The sequence below is a fragment of the Salvelinus sp. IW2-2015 genome, linkage group LG26 (assembly GCF_002910315.2).
Source record: "Salvelinus sp. IW2-2015 linkage group LG26, ASM291031v2, whole genome shotgun sequence".
Taxonomy (NCBI): domain Eukaryota; kingdom Metazoa; phylum Chordata; class Actinopteri; order Salmoniformes; family Salmonidae; genus Salvelinus; species Salvelinus sp. IW2-2015.
Window position 1 is genome coordinate 17,772,384 of NC_036866.1, and position 18,460 is coordinate 17,790,843.

General features: G+C 40.0%; 1 protein-coding gene across 8 annotated transcripts; it reads right to left on the reverse strand.

The window, feature by feature from the left end:
* Positions 1–1,585: 1,585 nt before the first annotated feature.
* Positions 1,586–18,221, reverse strand: LOC111952912 (gigaxonin). Of its 8 annotated transcripts, none has more exons than XM_023971923.2 (12): positions 17,918–18,221; positions 17,371–17,568; positions 16,828–16,960; positions 16,185–16,559; positions 15,629–15,849; positions 13,879–14,000; positions 13,599–13,711; positions 13,060–13,209; positions 12,795–12,943; positions 2,721–2,855; positions 2,423–2,532; positions 1,586–2,208 (listed from the first exon to the last, which is right to left on the reverse strand). In XM_023971923.2, exons 2-12 carry the CDS (start codon positions 17,559–17,561, stop codon positions 2,027–2,029), a joined length of 1,881 nt encoding a protein of 626 aa, XP_023827691.1. In that variant the 5' UTR covers positions 17,562–17,568; positions 17,918–18,221; the 3' UTR covers positions 1,586–2,026. The 8 variants fall into 8 exon arrangements, with proteins under 8 accessions (XP_023827691.1, XP_023827692.1, XP_023827696.1 ...); XM_023971924.2 differs by lacking the exon at positions 17,918–18,221 and adding an exon at positions 17,854–17,915; XM_023971928.2 differs by lacking the exon at positions 17,918–18,221 and adding an exon at positions 17,791–17,865 and having other exon boundaries at positions 12,807–12,943; positions 16,209–16,559.
* Positions 18,222–18,460: the final 239 nt, after the last annotated feature.

Genomic DNA, 18,460 nt, shown 5'->3' on the forward strand with positions numbered 1-18,460 from the left:
GTGGAAGGCTACCCGAAACATTTGACCCAAATTAAACAATTTAAAGGCAATGCTACCAATACTACTAATTGAGTTTATTGTAAACTTCTGACCCACTGGGAATGTGATGAAAGAAATAAAAGCTGAAATAAATCAATCACTACTATTATTCTGACATTTCACATTCTTAAAATAAAGTGGTGATCCTAACTGACTTAAGACAGGGAATTTTTACTAGGATTAAATGTCAGGAATTGTGAAAAACTGAGTTTAAATGTATTTGGCTAAGGTGTATGTAAACTTCCGACTTCAACTGTAGCTCCGCATTTACATGATTGGTTGACGGTAGGTGGGGGCGGGAGGTCCTGTATAAACAAACTCACTTACTTGACAACAGCTCTGCGAAGCACAAGAAGTATGAATGCCCGGACTTCTACAGAGGCCGTATCACCGTAAATGCTGCATGGCCAATGCAGATGTTGGATTGACCATGCAGCAACTTTAAGAGTGACACTAGTAACTCTACATCTATTTCTGACCCACATTGTTCCTGGAGTGCTTGTTTCAAGAGAAACCAATGGTACTGCAGGAAAAAGCTTAACTCAGCCTTACATTCATGTCATGAAGAGATTTCACTTCGGATACAGTACTGTTTATATATACACACAGTGCACAAAACATTAGGAACACCTAATATTGAGTTGCACCCCCTTTTGCCCTCAGAACAGCCTCAATTCGTCGGGGCATGAACTACAAGGTGTCGAAAGCATTTCACAGGGACCCTGGCACATGTTGACGCCAATGCTTCCAACAGTTGTGTCAAGTTGGCTGGATGTCCTTTCGGTGGTCAACCAGTCTTGATAGGCTGGAAACTGTTGAGTGTAAAAAACCCAGCAGCGTTGCAGTTCTCCACCCACTCAAACCGGTGTGCCTGGCACCTACTACCATACCCTGTTCAAAAGCACTTAAATTCCTTGTCTTGCCCATTCACCCTCTACATGGCACACATACACAATCCATGTCTCAAAGCTTGAAAATCCTTCGTTAACCTGTCTCCCCCCATTCATCTACACTTATTGAAGTGGATTTAACAGGTGACATCAATAAGGGATCATAGCTTTCACCTGATCAGTCTATGTCGTGGAAAGAGCAGGTGTTCCTAATGTTTTATACACTCAGTGTATACAGTATATCACCAGTAACCATTGCAATATGTGCTATGCTCCAACTTTTGGCATTAAGCACTATAAACTGTCTATTTAAAGAGTCTATTTTAAGTTAAGATTTTGAGTAAAGATTATTTTATAGGCCACAAGTCCCTTAGCCAAGGGAACAACTAAAACCACATCTGTTATTTTATAAGTCTCCTTGTGTATCTCTAGTTGTCATAGGCCAAAAACAGCATTTGTCCTTTTGTGAATCTAGTTATGCATCTCTAGTTGACATTCACTGACTCATAAAAAAAAAATTGTGTTAGACATGGGTCTAGATTTTCCTTAAAAGTGACAGGCTAGGTGATTACAAATGACAGTACTACTAGGCGGCAGGGAGCCTAGCGGTTAAGTGAAAGGTCGCTGGTTTGAATTCCCGAGCCGACTAGGTGAAAAATTTGTAGATGTGCCTTTGAACAAGGCACTTTAATCTAATTGCTCCTGTAAGTGGCTCTGGATAAGCGTGTCTGCTAAAATGTAATTCTTCCTTTTCACCCCTTAAAATTAGTGTTACATTCTCTGAAACCCACCAAGCAGCAGCAAAAATGTAAACATAAAAAGCAAATGGGGAATGTCAGTAAAAATGTATTTACAAATCATTCCCACTGTTAAATTGCAATGAAATAAGGCCATGTTTAAAAAGTGATCCCTCTTCAAGCAAGATCGCACATACAATAATACCCCAATGAACCCTAAGAAAGCCAGCAAAATATGCAGATAAATACTCTAACATTCCCATTGGAGGGTCCCTTCTTCAACCTCCATTCTTATGTCCCATTGCTGTGCCCATAGCCAAAAGATGAGTGTGGAGACAATGCCACTCCTTTAGGTGCTTTCTATGACGATGGGACCCTGTGTCTAAACAGGCCCTGCTTCAGCTGCAGACGGAACAGTTTGCAGTTAGCGATGCGCAGGGCTGCACAGCCCGTCTTGCACAGATCAGATGTCAGCATGGGCTTGGTGCGGTGCCACGTCCCCGAGCTACGACGGAATTCCCTCACATAGTCATAGGTTGTACCTACGCAGAGGTAGGAAAATATATATTGATATTGCCCTCAGGGGATTACCAGCTGTACACATACACACCCCCCTTTAGAGAATGTATACACACAGTACACACATACAGTAACTTGTATTTGCAAATGCTTGCCAAGTTGTTGTAATATGCTTCAGGAGTCCATTACATAACATATCATAATATTTATATTCTATTGGCACAGCCTTTAACTCACCAGTGTCTAGGTCTCCCACCACATAAATGCTGACTCCAATGGGGACAGCTCCATACACAAARGAGGAACTGGTCTGAACACAGAGATTCTGGTCGTCCAGGTATATCCATCTGGACACAGTGTGGTTGGGCAACAAAAAAAACAAATACGATTGAAAGATGTTGATAATCTACAAACACAGTAAATATAAGGTCTCTTCATCTTTAGGTAACAAGGATACACCCAGTCTATAACCGTTCTGGCTAAAGCATTAATGAAAACAAGGACGTATTTGATCAAAGTAAGCCCTATTATTGACCTTTTCATCTCATCATGGAAAAACTCGGACTTGCAGGTGGTCATGGTGCTGGATTCTGGGTTGTCTGACTCACGGCTCCTCACGCCTCCAAACACATAGAGCTCCTGACCCACACCACACGCCACTGAGCCAAACCTGCAGGCAAAGACATCCCCAACGTAACATCAGCTCAGGGGTCACTCATCAAAAGCATAACATTAATAACACCAACACTAAACAAATCCACTACAGGAGACTTTGTTAACATTCATCTTCTGTGGTCTAAGAAGGGATGTAAATTCTACTTAAAAAATACGAGTTCATCTGGAGACGCAGCTATGCTTCTGACCTTATTCTCGACCTCTTGGGTAGAAATACAAGACAGAATGCAGTTATGTAATCTAACCTAATATATAGTCCGTATAATAAGTGCATGCAGTTGTTCACTGTTAGTTTTTTAATCACTTTGGTGCAATTTTTACAATATGTGGAACTGTTCCACAACTCTTAGTTAAAATAAAATGTTATTTGTCACATGCTTCGTAGACAACAGGTGAAAWTTTTTACTTACGGGTCCTTTTCCAACAATGCAGAGTTAAAGATAAGATAGAAAATCGAATAAAAAAATAAAGTAACACGAGGAATAAATACACAGTGAATAATAAAAATGACGAGTAAAAATACCATGGCTATATACAGAGTAGAAAATAACGTGGTTATATACACTGAGTGTACAAAACAGAAACACCCTCCTAATATTGAGTTGAACCCCCTTTTGCCCTCAGAACAGCCTCAATTCGTCAGAGCATGGACTCTGCTGTCGAAAGCATTCTACAGGGATGCTGGCCCATGTTGACTCCAATGCTTCCCACAGTTGTGTCAAGTTGGTTGGATGTCCTTTGGGTGGTGGACCATTCTTGATACACACAGGAAACTGCTGAGCGAGAAAAACCCAGCAGCGTTGCAGTTCCTGACACACTCAAACTGGTGCGCCTGGCACCTACTAACATACCCTGTTCAAAGGCACTTACATTTTTTGTCTTGCCCATTCACCCTCTGAATGGCCCACATACATAATCCATGTCTCAAGGCGTAAAAACCCGTCTTTAACCCATCTCCTCCCCTTCATCTACAGTGATTGAAGTGGATTTAACAAGTGACATCAATAAGGGATCATAGACTGACCAGGTGAAAGCTATGTGATGGAAAGAGCAGATGTTCCTAATGTTTTGTACACTCAGTATACAAGGAGTACCGTACCGAGTCGATGTGCAGGGGTACGAGGTAATTTAAGTAGCTACGTACTGTACATATAGGTAGGGGTAAAGTGACTAGATAACAGGATAGATAATAGACAGTTGTAGCAGCGTATGTGGTGAGTGTGAAAGTGTGTGTTGAGGTGTCAGTGTAAGTATGTATGAGTGTGTGAGTAAAGTCCTGTGTGGGTAAAGTCCAGTGTGGGTAAAGTCCAGTGTGGGTGCATAGAGTTAGTGCAAGAGAATTAGTGCAAAAAAAGGGTCAATGCAGGTAGTCCGAGTAGCAATTTGATTAGATATTTAGAAGTCTTATGGCTTGGGGGGGTTAGAAGCTGTTCAGAGTCCTGTTGATTCCAGACTTGGTGCACTGTTACCGCTTTCTATGCGGCAAAAAATGTATTCATGAAAATGTACAGTATCAGTCAAAAGTTTGGACACACCTACTCATTCAAGGTTTTTTTCTACATTGTAGAATAATAGTGAAGACATCAAAACTATGAAATAACACATATAGAATCATGTAAACCAATAAAGTGTTAAACAAATCAAAATATATTTACATTTGAGATTCTTCAAAGTAGCCACCCTTTGCCTTGATGACAGCTTTGCACACTCTTGGCATTCTCTCAACCAGCTTCACCTGGAATGCTCTTCCAACAGTCTTGAAGGCSTTCCCACATATGCTGAGCACTTGTTGGCTGCTTTTCCTTCACTCTGTGATCAAACTCATCTATAACCATCTCAATTGGTTTGAGGTCAAGTGATTGTTGAGGCCAGGTCATCTGATGCAGCCCTTCCACTGCCTGGAGATGTGTTAGGTCATTGTCCTGTTGAAAAACAAATGAAAGTCCCACTAAGCGCAATCCAGATGGAATGGCGTATCGCTGCAGAATTCTGGAGTAGCCATGCTGGTTAAGTGTGCCTTGAATTCTAAATAAATCACAGTGTCACCAGAATAGCACCCCCACACCTCCTCCTCCTTGCTTCATAGTGGGAACCACACATGCCGAGATCATCCGTTCATCTTCTCTGCGTCTCACAAAGACATTTGACTCATCAGACCAAAAGGACAGATTTCCACTGGTCTAATATCCATTGCTTGTGATTCTTGGCCCAAGCAAGTCTCTTCTTATTATTATTGGTTTCCTGTAGTAGTGGTTTCTTTGCAGCAATTCGACCATGAATGCCTGATTCACGCAGTCTCCTCTGAACAGTTGATGTTGAGATGTGTCTGTTACTTGAACTCTGTGAAGCATTTATTTGGGTTGCAATCTGAAGTGCAGTTAACTCTAATGAACTTATCCTCTGCAGCAGAGGTAACTCGGGGTCTTCCTTTCCTGAGAGCCAGTTTCATCATACGCTTGATGGTTTTTGCAACTGCAATTAAAGAAACGTTCAAAGTTCTTTAAATTACCTGACCTTCATGTCTTAAAGTAATGATGGACTGTCGTTCCTCTTTGCTTATTTGAGCTGTTCTTGCCATAATATGGACTTGGTCTTTCACCAAATAGGGCTATCTTCTGTATACCACCCCTACCTTGTCACAACACAACTGATTGGCTCAAACGTATTAAGGAAAGAAATTCCACAAATTAACTGTTAATTGAAATGCATTCCAGATAACTACCTCATGAAGCTGGATGAGAGAATGCCAAGATTGTGCAAAGCTGTCATCAGGGCAAAGCGTGGCTACTTTGAAGAATCTAAAATATATTTTGATTTGTTTAACACTTTTTTTGGTTATTACATGATTAAATATGTGTTATTTCATAGTTTGTCTTCACTATTATTCTACAATTTTTTATTGTAAAAATAAAGAAAAACCCTGGAATGAGTAGGTGTGTCAAAACCTTTGACTAGTTCTGTATGTCTGTAAAGTATAAACATAAAAAGTACGATATATACTCGAATGTACTACTATGATGACTATTGTAAACTTGCTGTGAAGTAAAATCATATCTGACAAGATCAGACATGTACCGTATGTAACAAATCAAAGTGTATTGGTTTGTGTACACAGATTAGCAGGTGTTACAGCAGCTGCAGCGAAATGCTTGTGTTTCTAGGTCACTACAATATCAAATAATCCAGAAAGTCCAAAACAAGAAAGAAATGCATCCCCTAAACATGTATCCAAAAGGCCATGGACGAGGCATGGAATGATTTCAATCCAGACCTACAGTGTATGTCAGGCTTGGACTCGCCATGCCAAAAGGGTTTTCCCCAGGTGCATGAACAATGAGGATATTTACTGCAATTTCAATGAGAACCTTTGGCCAAATGCTCAAGACAGGCTTGCTGCAAACTAGTGCCTGCTAAACATGATGTTTCTTTAATTTGATTACATTGCTTTTTGCCATTCTCAGTGCAGGTGGTACATAAAGCCCTGAAATCCTTAGATCAGAGAAAGCCTGCAGGTCCTGATCTTCTGGATCCCTGCTTTTTAAATCTGGCAGCTGACTTCATAGCTGAACCACTTTCATATCTGTTCAATCCAACCCTGGAATGTAATGAAATTCCAAAGATTTGGAAATCAGCATTTGTCCTACCACTATTAAAAAAGGGGGAGATCAAACTCTTAAATAATTATAGGCCAATCTCAAAGCTGTCACCCCTGGTGAACAGCTAAGCGTTTTTATTTACTAACTGTATTTTATCAATGTACCAATCGGACTTCAGGAAGAAGCATAGCACAGCAGCCATGAAGGTTTTAAATKATATCACTGAAGCCCTTGACAAAAAACAGCACTGTGTCTCACTTTTTATTGATCTCTCTAAGGCTTTTGATAAAGTTGATCATGCTATACTAAGGCAGAGATTGTCGAGTATAGGCCTTTTGGAGCATGCAGTTGCATGGTTTGCTAACTATCTGTCTGATAGAATTTGATGGGCTCATGTCTGTTAAACTGTCTGTCTGTAATGGTGTACCCCAAGGCTCTGTACTTGGTCCTCTCTTATTCACTATTTATATAAATAATTTAGACAAAGTTGTTCAAAATGCGCAACTTCATTTCTATGCTGATCATACTGTAATTTACTGTTGTGCCTCATCTCTTACAAAAGCTTTCCAGAACTTGCAAACGGCTTTTTATACTGTTCAACATACCTTGTGTCAATTGAAGCTTATCCTCAATACACAGCTTATCCTCAATACTGACAAAACTAAACTAATGGTGTTTTCTAAAGCAAGAAATAGACCTCTGAACTTTTCACCTATTATTACCTGTCAGGGCAATGAGATTGAGACTGTAACCTCATAAATATCTTGGAATTTTAATTGATGACATCCTCTTAAATTGCATATTCAACAATTTACAAAAAAATGGAAGCTGAAATTGGGATTTTATTTTAGGAATAAGGCCTGTTTTTCTTTTGAAGCCAGAAGGAGGTAAGTATCAGCTACATTTATGCCTTTACTAGAATATGGGGATATTTTATATATGAATGCTTCCGCTCAGTGTTTGAGATTAATTGACAGCCTTTACCATGGCACTTTGAGATTTATTTTAAACTGCAAATCCCTTACGCACCACTGCGTATACCAGGGTTGGCTGGCCTTCTCTAGTCACTCGTAGGCTCAGTCACTGGTATACTTTTAATTTACAAAGCCATTTTGGGTTTACTACCTTTTTATTTGGGCATTTTTATTGTTCAGAAATGTGGTGTGTACTCTCTTTGTTCGCTGGACTTTATCCTGCTAACTTTTCCAAATGTCCGAACTGAATTTGGTAAAAGGGCTTTTATGTACTCTGCGTCATCGTCTTGGAACACCTTACAAAATACTTTTAAATTGGAAGAACTTGTCCCGATTGGTATTTTTAAATCACTGATGAATGATCTTGAGACTGATTCCCTGACCTGTCAATGTTNACAAAATACTTTTAAATTGGAAGAACTTGTCCCGATTGGTATTTTTAAATCACTGATGAATGATCTTGAGACTGATTCCCTGACCTGTCAATGTTTTTAATTAGCTGTTTTTGATTTTGTTATACTCTTGTGAATTATATGGTTTTTACTAGATTACTTGTAGTTTTTCATGTTGTTTGTCTGTAATTTTTGTAATGACTTGGTGCTGCCTATCTTGGCCAGGACGCTCTTGAAAAAGAGATTTTAAATCTCAATGAGCCCTTCCTGGTTAAATAAAGGTTAAATAAAAATAAAATACAAATTGTGAAAGATGACCACACATGGGATAGAGATGATGGAAATGTGATGTTCAGTAGTGCAAGTGTATTGCCTAATGTGAAAACAGTGTAATGTACTGTAATTTACAGGACTGTAGCATACTACATTACATGTTTTGCTTTTAGATGAACTGGTTGTTAAAATAACTAAATTGAGAAGATATCATTATGTTGTGGTGATTAAACCAATGTACTCATTATATTTCACAGTAAACTCATATTTTGGATCAATGGTTGTGTGGTGAAAGATGTCTACAAACAAAATTAATGCACAATGAAAGATTTGAATGTAAGAATGGCTGCGTTACAAGTTACCAGTTTGGAGTTTCGTACTAACACGGAACCCAAACCGGCTGCGCGCGTGCGCTATCGTGCATACATTTATTTTGTCCCCCTACACCAAACGCGATCACGACACGCAGGTTAAAATATCAAAACAAACTCTGAACCAATTATATTAATTTGGGGACATGTCAAAAAGCATTAAACATGTATGGCAATTTAGCTAGCTAGCTTGCACTTGCTAGCTAACGTTAATTTGTCCTATTTAGCTAGCTTGCTAGCTAATTTGTCCTGGGATATAAACATTGAGTTGTTATTTTACCTGAAATGCACAAGGACCTCTACTCCGACAATTAATCCACACATAAAACGGCCAACCGAATCGTTTCTAGTCATCTCTCCTCCTTCCAGGCTTTTTCATCTTTGAACTTATATGGTGATCGCATCTAAACTTTCTTTGTATTACCACGACAACCCGCAACAAAGTTTGTCTTTCAATCACCCACGTGGGTATAACCAATGAGGAGATGGGAGAGGCAGGACTTGCAGCGCGATCTGCGTCAGAAATAGGAACGACTTCGTCGCAGACGCTCGTTTTTACGCGCGAGCAGTGTGGGTGCAATAATTGAATAACATGGATTTCAAAATTTATTTTGCGACGCTCGTGCACGCGACGTGTCCGGTCTGGTCAGCATGTAAGAGTTTAGAAAATAGTACAAAAGCAATAAAAAAAAACAGTATTACAATGTATAAATGTGTTACTTGAGAGGTGAAGCCAAAGGCTATTTTCAATCTAAATGTGGACAATAAAGTTGAATCATTTCTAAAGTAAAACCTGACATCTGACAGGTAAAATATATATATACACACACAGTGGGGTCGTAAATTGACACCCTTGATAAAGATGTGACTGTATAAATGACTGTATAAAATAAATAATTCAAATACTGAGCTGTATTGTATGCAAAATAAACTGGTAAGTTATATTTTTTTATACTAATACAATTGCTCAAAGAAAATAACTTTGTTTAACAAGTAATATTTATTTTTCTCAAAAAGGTAGGGGTCAAAATTATTGACACCTGTTTTCACCTTGCGAGGATAATGGCACTGAGCCCTTTTGTAAAATATTTTATGAGTGGTAGAACACATTGAAAAGATCTTAGACGATTACTCCATACAGAATCCTTCCAGATCCTTGATATCCTTCCTCTGTACTTATGGACTGCCCTCTTCAATTCAAACCACAGGTTTTCAATGGGTTTCAAGTCCGGAGCAAAATGTTGATTTTGTGGCCAATTAACAATTTCTTTGTGGATTTGTATGTGTACTTGGGGTAATAGTCTTTCTGGAAGATCCATTTGCAGCCAAGTTTCAGCCTCCTGGCAGAGGCATCCAGGTCTTTGCCTAAAATATCCTGGTACTGGCTAAAGTTAATGATGCCGTTGACCTTAAAAAAAGGCCCAATGCAAACATTTCTATATCAATATCAAACCATTTCTGGGTAACAATTAAATACCTTACTAACCACGCTTCCATCTACAGTTTTTATACGAGTAAAGTTATACCATATAAAATAAAATGATGACAGCTGTGATGGAAACAGGAAGTTTCAGTACAATTTCATAGATGCAGACAGATCATTTGTTCGTTCAACAATATGAGATTTTTTTGGTGTGTAAAATAAATGATGCAAGAAATGGTGATGGAAACCAAGTGCAAATAGTGATAAAATAACCATCATATCGATGTGATTTTGTAGTCATGCGATGATATGGTGTGTGCTCCTCCCACTACGACTCGGGAAACCATGCAGTTTAAATTAGGCTACAGATGAAATAAGTTAATATGAACTTCACAGGGTGGTGAAAGTGCATGGTATTAACTTGATGCTTCTTTCCAATAAAATGTCGAGGATCTTATTCTGGTGACATGATGAACGATGCTTGACTGCCATTTTGACAAATAAAAACGTTTTTGAATTTATCCATAATCTCATCATGTAGAAAAGCTTACCCCCACTGTAACTGCGAGCTGTTGGCTAGAGTGCACATGCCAAGAACAGAGTAGGTATATTTGCTATTTAACGCAACAATTTGTGACAAAACAACCGGTAGAGTTGAAAATGCAATGGAAACACATTGAGCCAGTGGCAACCCGTCATTCAGGGCAGGTGGGGCAGAGACACATTAATACGTGTCACATATCAGTTTGCAAACAATGTAAAAAATATATATACATCATTGAGTTAGTAAAGCAGCATACAAACATGGTCTCTTTTTTGTTTTCTTGAGTAAGGCAGCTCCAAAATGCAGGCGTTTCAGCCTAGCTCAGTGCTTTCGGTGTTGGTGGGGCAAGACAGCAGAAAATACGGAGCATTGCGCCGTGATTGCCTCAGTGTTCTGTCACTCATGGGGACACTATATCAGAGCCAAGTCTAAGGGTAGATCTCAAAAATTCTAGCCCGTTGGGTGCTGCATTAGAAGTGCCCATCGAAGAAGGCTCAAGGTCTTTGGCCACAGATAAAATTATGTCAAATCACATTATATCTACAGTAGCTTTGATTGGACTGATCATGTCAACATCATACTTACACAATCTTAGCTAGCAGTCATCATGAATCAAGCCGACAATCTACTTGCAAATCCTTTTTAATCCTTGTCATATGCTCATCGGCCATGGACATAAACATTACTCAAGTTGGAAATCGCAAATTTAACAATGAGTGGTTTGGAAGGAATAAGTGGCTAACTGCAAGCATTGCAAAGCAATCATTAGCCTGCTATTCAGTGGAGTGGCTATGTGGTCTCAAGTCTAAGGGTCTCTTTTCCTAGTTTAAAATGATAAAAATTCAACATTGGCCATGCTGTCAATGAAGCATGATTTGTGTCACGCTCAAAACAACTGTTAACTCTGAACTGCAAAATCTGACTTTAGGGAGTTCAAGACAACTGGGAACTCGGGGAAAAACTAGCAAAGACTGGGAAAAAACGTTTAGAATTTTCCTCCAACTCGGAATTGTAAATCCGGAACTCAAGCCTTTTTCTAGAGCTACGACCTGAAGATCACTGACATCGTCATGATTCAACTTTTTTTTTCTTTATTTGAGTTCCCAGTTGTCTTGAAAGCACCATAAATCCAGAGAATGGCAGACTGATGACAGAGTTTGATGACAAAATTTGCCCACCAAGGACCGCCGCGCCACCTTCCTGTTCAAGTGAGCACAGCACAACAATGTGAGTCCAAAAATGTCTTGTATGTTGCTGCATAAATTATGTAATATGCCAGGGAGATATGTATACTGTAGCTAAGAAAGTAATACTAAGAGTATGTTGTACAGTAAGTTGTTAGTAGCCCATGTGCCTCACCCTAATAATTTGATCTATTTTCACCTCCTAATTTTGCCTACTGTTCTGACTTGGTGATGCACATATGACCTGTTTTTGAGAAATGTAATCATTGAATATTGTAATTGGTTTCATTGTCTGCTTATAGGCCCCCTTTATTTATCCTACGGTTCTGACTTGGTGTACAGGGAGAACACTGTAAGAGCAGCCCATGTACTGAATTATGTTGCTGTACATTTCAAAAGTGCTGAACAAATAGTTATATTGACTACGTCCGTCCTAGCTCCCTCATTAATGTCTTAATCGAAATGACTGATTGCCTCTTATCCGCTCGTTGTCCCCTTATGCCATAGTTTGTACAATTAATGTATTGTTTAGTGTTTAGTGGCTTTGCTGGCATGCAGCCCACTTAATGTTTTTACCCCCCCACCAAGATTTACATGCTAAAACATCAAAGATCCACCACCATATTTTACAGTAGGTATGGGGTTCTTTTCTGCGTGTGCATTCTCATTTCGACGCCAAACTTACCACTGGTGGGCGTGGCCAAAGAGCTCTATTTTCATGTCATCTGACCAAAGCACTAGTTCCAATCCAAGTGTCAATGTCATTTAACAAACTCCAGGCATTTACATTTGTTGGATGACATGAAAATTGAGCTCTTTGACCATGCACACTAGTTGACGAAGGACATCAAGGATCTGGAAGGATTCTGTATGGAGGAATGGTCTATGATCCTCCCAATGTGTTCTCTAACTCATAAAACATTTTAGAAAAAAGGGTCATTGCTGTTATCCTCACAAAGTGAGATATTGAAAGTAATTGAAAACAGGAGAGAAAAAAACTATATTACTTGTTAGACAAAATACATTTCTCTGAGCAATTGTATTAGTATAAAATACTTTTTTGGCATATAATATAGCTCAGTACTTATTTTACATAGTAATTTTTTCAAATTTTTATCAAGGGTTTCAATTTCCAACCCCACTGCATATAATGTATATTCATATTCAAACTACTGACTTGATTATGTACCTTCTCTCTTTCAAAGGGCAGATTGCAGTCCACTGCTGGGTCTTTGGATCATAAGATTCTACTGAGTCGTACAGCTTTCCATATGACCCACCACCCATGGCATAGATCTTCTTCTTCATGGTGGCATAGCAGCCAACCTAAGGAGAGGAGAGATCGTTGGGCAAGTGGTGAGAGATTTGGAGAGGATGCAATTTGTGAATGTGTTTGTTATACATTTCAGTTGGAAGCCGGAAATGTTCATGTCATGTCACACCTTGCGGACCATGGTCATGCTGGTTTGGGTGGTCCAGGTGTTGTAGTGAGGGTCGAACACCTCCACAGTCAGGAGCTCCATGTCCTCTTCCTCTCCTCCCAACACATAGATCATCCCATCCAGCTCTGCAACACCAAAGTTCTGCCTCGCCTGACCAAACAAATGGCAGAAGCCTCAATAATGCTGAGAAACATTGACCCCTGGTGGCATCACTTTGAACTATAACACACTTTAGGAGGGTAGAGAAGAACAAAACAAAAAATGGCTACCCGTGGGAGTATACAAGTAAAAAAGAACAGATGGAACGTTTGACAGATTAAATAAAGTGTAATGTATGTACATACCACAATAATCACTTTAGTTCAGTGGAAGACATTTATTTTGTCTACATAACCAATTGAAGTGAGAACTTCAGATGATACGACTTGAAATGTCTATGAAACAAGCGGGTTGAATGGTGCTAATGAAAAGGTTGAAAGGATTGCAAAGAGAAAAACGTTGCAGTTTTTAATGTTGTGTGGAGTAGTACTGTAGAATACCTGTTTCATGGAAGGAATGGGGGTCCAAGTGTTTGTGTTTGGGTCATATTTCTCGCCACTGCTCAGGACTGTCTTGGTTTCATCCATGCCACCCATCACAAAGAGATGGCCCTCTGAGAGGACAAAGAATGGGGTTAATCCATTGTTGATTACTAAGACTAGGTTAGGTTTGCCTTACATGAGAATTGTTGGAGCTATCAACTAATCATTAGCTGCCATGAAGACTGCACTGTGTATAAGTATGTGCATATGTAACAGTAAAACTGGATCCAATACCAACCTGCTGCCAGCACCCCATGCCCTATTCGCCCAATGCTCATTGGTTCCAGCTCGATCCACAGCTGGCGGTTTGGGTCATAGAGTGGACACATGCAGCGTACCATGGCTGACGGCTTCCTCGTTCTAAACAGGAACCAGATAACAGGACGTCAATTGTGGTCAGTCCTGTTGGTTTTTATCTCTGACACACTGGCTCCTTCTCTAACCTCATCCTCTGTCTGTGTGTCACCAGAACACCCCTTCAACTTTACTTACTTGTATAGAGTCTCCTCAATCTCCATGTGCTCTATCAGTAGATCAACCACACACTATACTCAGTTTTCCCCTTCCTGTCCATAATACATTCTCTTCTTGCTTGTCATAACTTGCAGTTATCTGAATGTTTTGCATGAATTTCCATTACAAACTGTTTATCTATCAAGCATGTGCACAAAACCACAGCATATTGCAAAATGAGAATCAATGTGTTATGACCACATTGTATGATTCATATACAATGCCTTCAGAAAATATTCACACCCTTGACTTTTTCCACATTTCATTGTGTTACAGCCTGAATTTAAAATTGATTAAATTTTTGTCACTGTCCTACACACAATACCCCATAATGTCAAAGTATAATGATGTTTTTGGAAACTTTTATAAATTAATTTAAAATGGGAAGCTGAAATTTCAACCCCTATATTAATGGCAAGCCTAAATAAGTTCAGGATTAAAAATGTTCTTAACAAGTGACAGACAAGGAAGGTTTTCCAATGCACCCATTGATAGATTTAAAAAAAAAGAAGACATTGAATATCCCTTTGAGCATTGTGAAGTTATTAATTACACTTTACATGGTGTATCAATACACCCACTCACTACAAAGATGCAGGCATCCTTCCTAACTCAGTTGGCAGAGGGGAAGGAAACCACTCAGGGATTTCACCATGAGGCCAATGGTGACTTTAAAACAGTTACAGAGTTTAATGGCTGTGAAAGGAAAAAACTGAGGACGGATCAACAACATTGTAGTTACTCCACAATACTAACCTAATTGACAGAGTGAAAAGGAAGCCTGTACAGAATACAAATATTCCAAAACATGCATCACTAAAGTAACACTGCAAAGAATGTGGCAAAGCAAGTAACTTTTTTCCCTGAAAACAAAGTGTTATGAGTACCACTCTCCATATTTACAAGCATAGTGATGGCTGCATCATGTTATGGGTATGCTTATAATTGTTAAGGACTGGGGAGTTAATCAGGATTTTTTTTTAAACGGAATGGAGCTAAGCACAGGCAAAATCCTAGAGGAAAACCTGGTTCAGTCTGCTTTCCACCAGACACTGGGAGATGAATTTGACAGAGCTTAAAGAATATTGATAAAGAATAATGGCAATCCAGGTGTGGAAAGCTCTTAGAGACTTACCCAGAAAGACTCACAGCTGTAATCGTTTCCGAAGGTGCTTCTAAAAACGATTGACTCAGGGGTGTGAATACTTATGTAAATAAGATATTTCTGTATTCATTTTCCATGAATTTGCTAACATTTCTAAAAACATGTTTTCACTTTATCATTATTATGGGGTATTGTGTGTAGATGGGTGAGAGAAAAAAAAGTTATCAATTTTGAATTCAGGCTGTAACACAACAAAATGTGGAATAAGTCAAGGGGTATTAATACTTTCTGAAGGCACTGTACACATTCAACAGCATAGACATTTATGTCTGGACATCGTCCCAGAGTAAGAGACTTAGAAGATACTCACACTCTCTCCTCCCCCCCTACAGTGACAATGCACTCAGAGTAGCCACGAGGTTTGAAGGCGGCTAAAAGAGCCTCGCCCTGCAGTGTTGCGCCCCCCAGTGGAGCGTTGCAGTACTCCCGGATCACCTCCCTCATCAAGGGCTCTCCTAACATCTGCTCCCTCAGGTAACCCTGGTCCAGCCCCTGGATCCACACTGATGACATCACCTCTCTCATGTGCACCTGGAAGGGGGGACACACCAAGAAGATGTTACTCAGGGGATAAGCCAAAAGGCCAATAGTAATGCATAGGCAAATTGTGTGCGAAAAACACGTTCCTTCAAATGATTTAGTAGTCTTCGACCATAATTGTAGTAATTCTACAGCCATGCTTTAGGCAGACGTCTGTATCACATCCAGCCGTGATTGGGAGTCCCATAGGGCGGCACACAATTGGCCCAGCGTCGTCTGGGTTTGGCCAGGGTAGGCCTTTATTGTAAATAAGAATTTGTTCTTAACTGACTTGTCTAGTTAAATAAAAAAATACAAACAGACAGAAATAAGGGCAGGACCACTACCCTAGTAGTAGAACAGGCCCTCACCCTCCGTTCCTCCAGGTCATGGCCAAGCCAGCGCACGACAGCCTCCAGGACATGTTTCTCATTGCCCACGTTGAGCTTGTCCATCGACAGGATCTCACACAGCCGGTCTGGAGGTAACTCCTTGAACTCCTCCGTGACGGCCACATCACAGAAATGTGTCTGAAGGAAGTCTGTGGCAGCATGGTGAACATGGTGCAGGCAGTAATGTAGAGAGAAAAGCCGGATCCCAATGCAGTTCTCTGCAGCAATGCAGCTCTCCAGGAACTGGCAGCACAGGGACTTCAGGTCTGTCAAGAGCAGCAGGTCAGCAGCCTGGACCATATCCTGAATGGTGTCCTCACTCAGACTGATCTACACACAGACAACAAGGAGCGGGATGGAAGGAGAAGTGTAACATCAGGATTGTTCTACGTATCATAATATGTTTTTGAATATTATACAATTCTAAAATAGATATGAATAGGAATATGAATTCTCTCAAAAGAGTTAGGCATATAACCTACTGGACAATATCGGTACTGGCAATTTAAAAACCAGTATAAGAATCACACGTACTGGTCAGTTTTAAGTAATCTGTTCACCTTACTGTAGACCTACTACATATTTGCATACTGCTTACCTCCCCACTAAAGATGTAGTCCAAGATCTGCTTCATGATAGTGACAGAGATTCCCTGGAGCTCAATGGTGTACATGGATCCATCTTCCTTTGGAGGGTTGTAGTTCAGCTTTGTTCTATGGGATGTCAGAATACTGTATCAAAATGACAGGAAAGGGCACTGTCGGTCTGCAAAGCACAGAGTGGGACACACCCTTGACAGCTAGTAAACAATGTTACATAACTAGCCCTGTCAAAAAATGTTTTTAACCATGGCATGTCCAGTGGCGGTTCTAGACCATTTCAACTGGGGGGGGGGGCCAAGTTGGGGGCCAGTTGTACTGTTAGAGGGGCCAGTTACATTAGACTTTATTGTTGTCATATCATTTTCTTCACTGCATTGCAGGCATTAGCAGGCAAAAGACAATGTTAATAATCATTCAAAAATTTATTTACATTTTCTGTCTAATAACAGATGTAAAAAAAGAAAGATAGCAAAAATGAGTTATGTAAAAATGATTTCATACTCATACTAGTGKGCATGTCAAAAGCCATAGCTGATTACCTGATATATGGACTAGCCGCAGCCAAAATGTTTTTCTGGACTGGAATCTTTTCCCCTTCCAGTACTAACACTGCGTCCTGGAAGCATTGTTCTATCCAGAAGGAGCGAAGGGCCTTGAGAAGTTTCTGAGAGTGTTGAGGGTCCGATACCACCGAACCTGCAGCGCTTACCACTGGATCAGAGGTGGACATTGTGTACCTACAGATGAAAACCCCGTCATTATTAACACAGCTGCCCGGATGAGGGCACAGAGAATAAATCAATTTAGCCGACCAGTGTTAGTTTCACACAGGATTAGTCTACGTAGGCTAGGCTAACGTCAGCATATTACATGAGTTACTGTAGCAATAAGAAATGACTGAACTGAATTGTTGGCTGAATATTAAAAGTGACATCGTTACACTTGGTAGGGTCACACACATTTCAATAAAAACGGACAGGTTTCGGCGACATGCATAGCTAACTAACGTTATAATACTTTACCGCTAGCTAGCTGGACATAAACAAAGAACAGGGTGCGTCCCAATTCACAGTAGCATTACGTTACCTTGCATGGACCACCACAAATCAGAGGCAGACAGCGAGTTACTGTAAAGTAGGCGTGAAGAAGCTTTCAGCAGGCTCCAATGAAAAACGTTTAATGGCCTTCCTTTTGAGCAAACCATACATTAATTGGAGCAATCACAGACCTGCGAGAGATATATTTTGAATCCTTCCTTTCACCTTTCCGCTTTCAAACAGATTAGTGTGTGCACTATTGATTGACATTATATATGAAGATGTAAACCTCGAGGAAGAAAGGTTGGATACATCTTCAAAGTAATCGAACAGAGCCCAAATGTACTGTATTTAGGATCCGCCCATGTTACGCCCACAAAAAAGCTCTACAGTGTTTTCACACAGATGGTCCACGCGCATGTGTCGGAGAGGCAATAATGCTGCAATCATAACCAAAAGGAAAGGTAGTAATTACCATTGGTGAAGTCGTAAATACCAGTTAAATGCATTCATATGCCTTGAACTCGTTTAGAAACGCCGATTGGCGGATGGCCAACAAGCTGTGTCAACCATGAACTAAACGTTCGTCTAT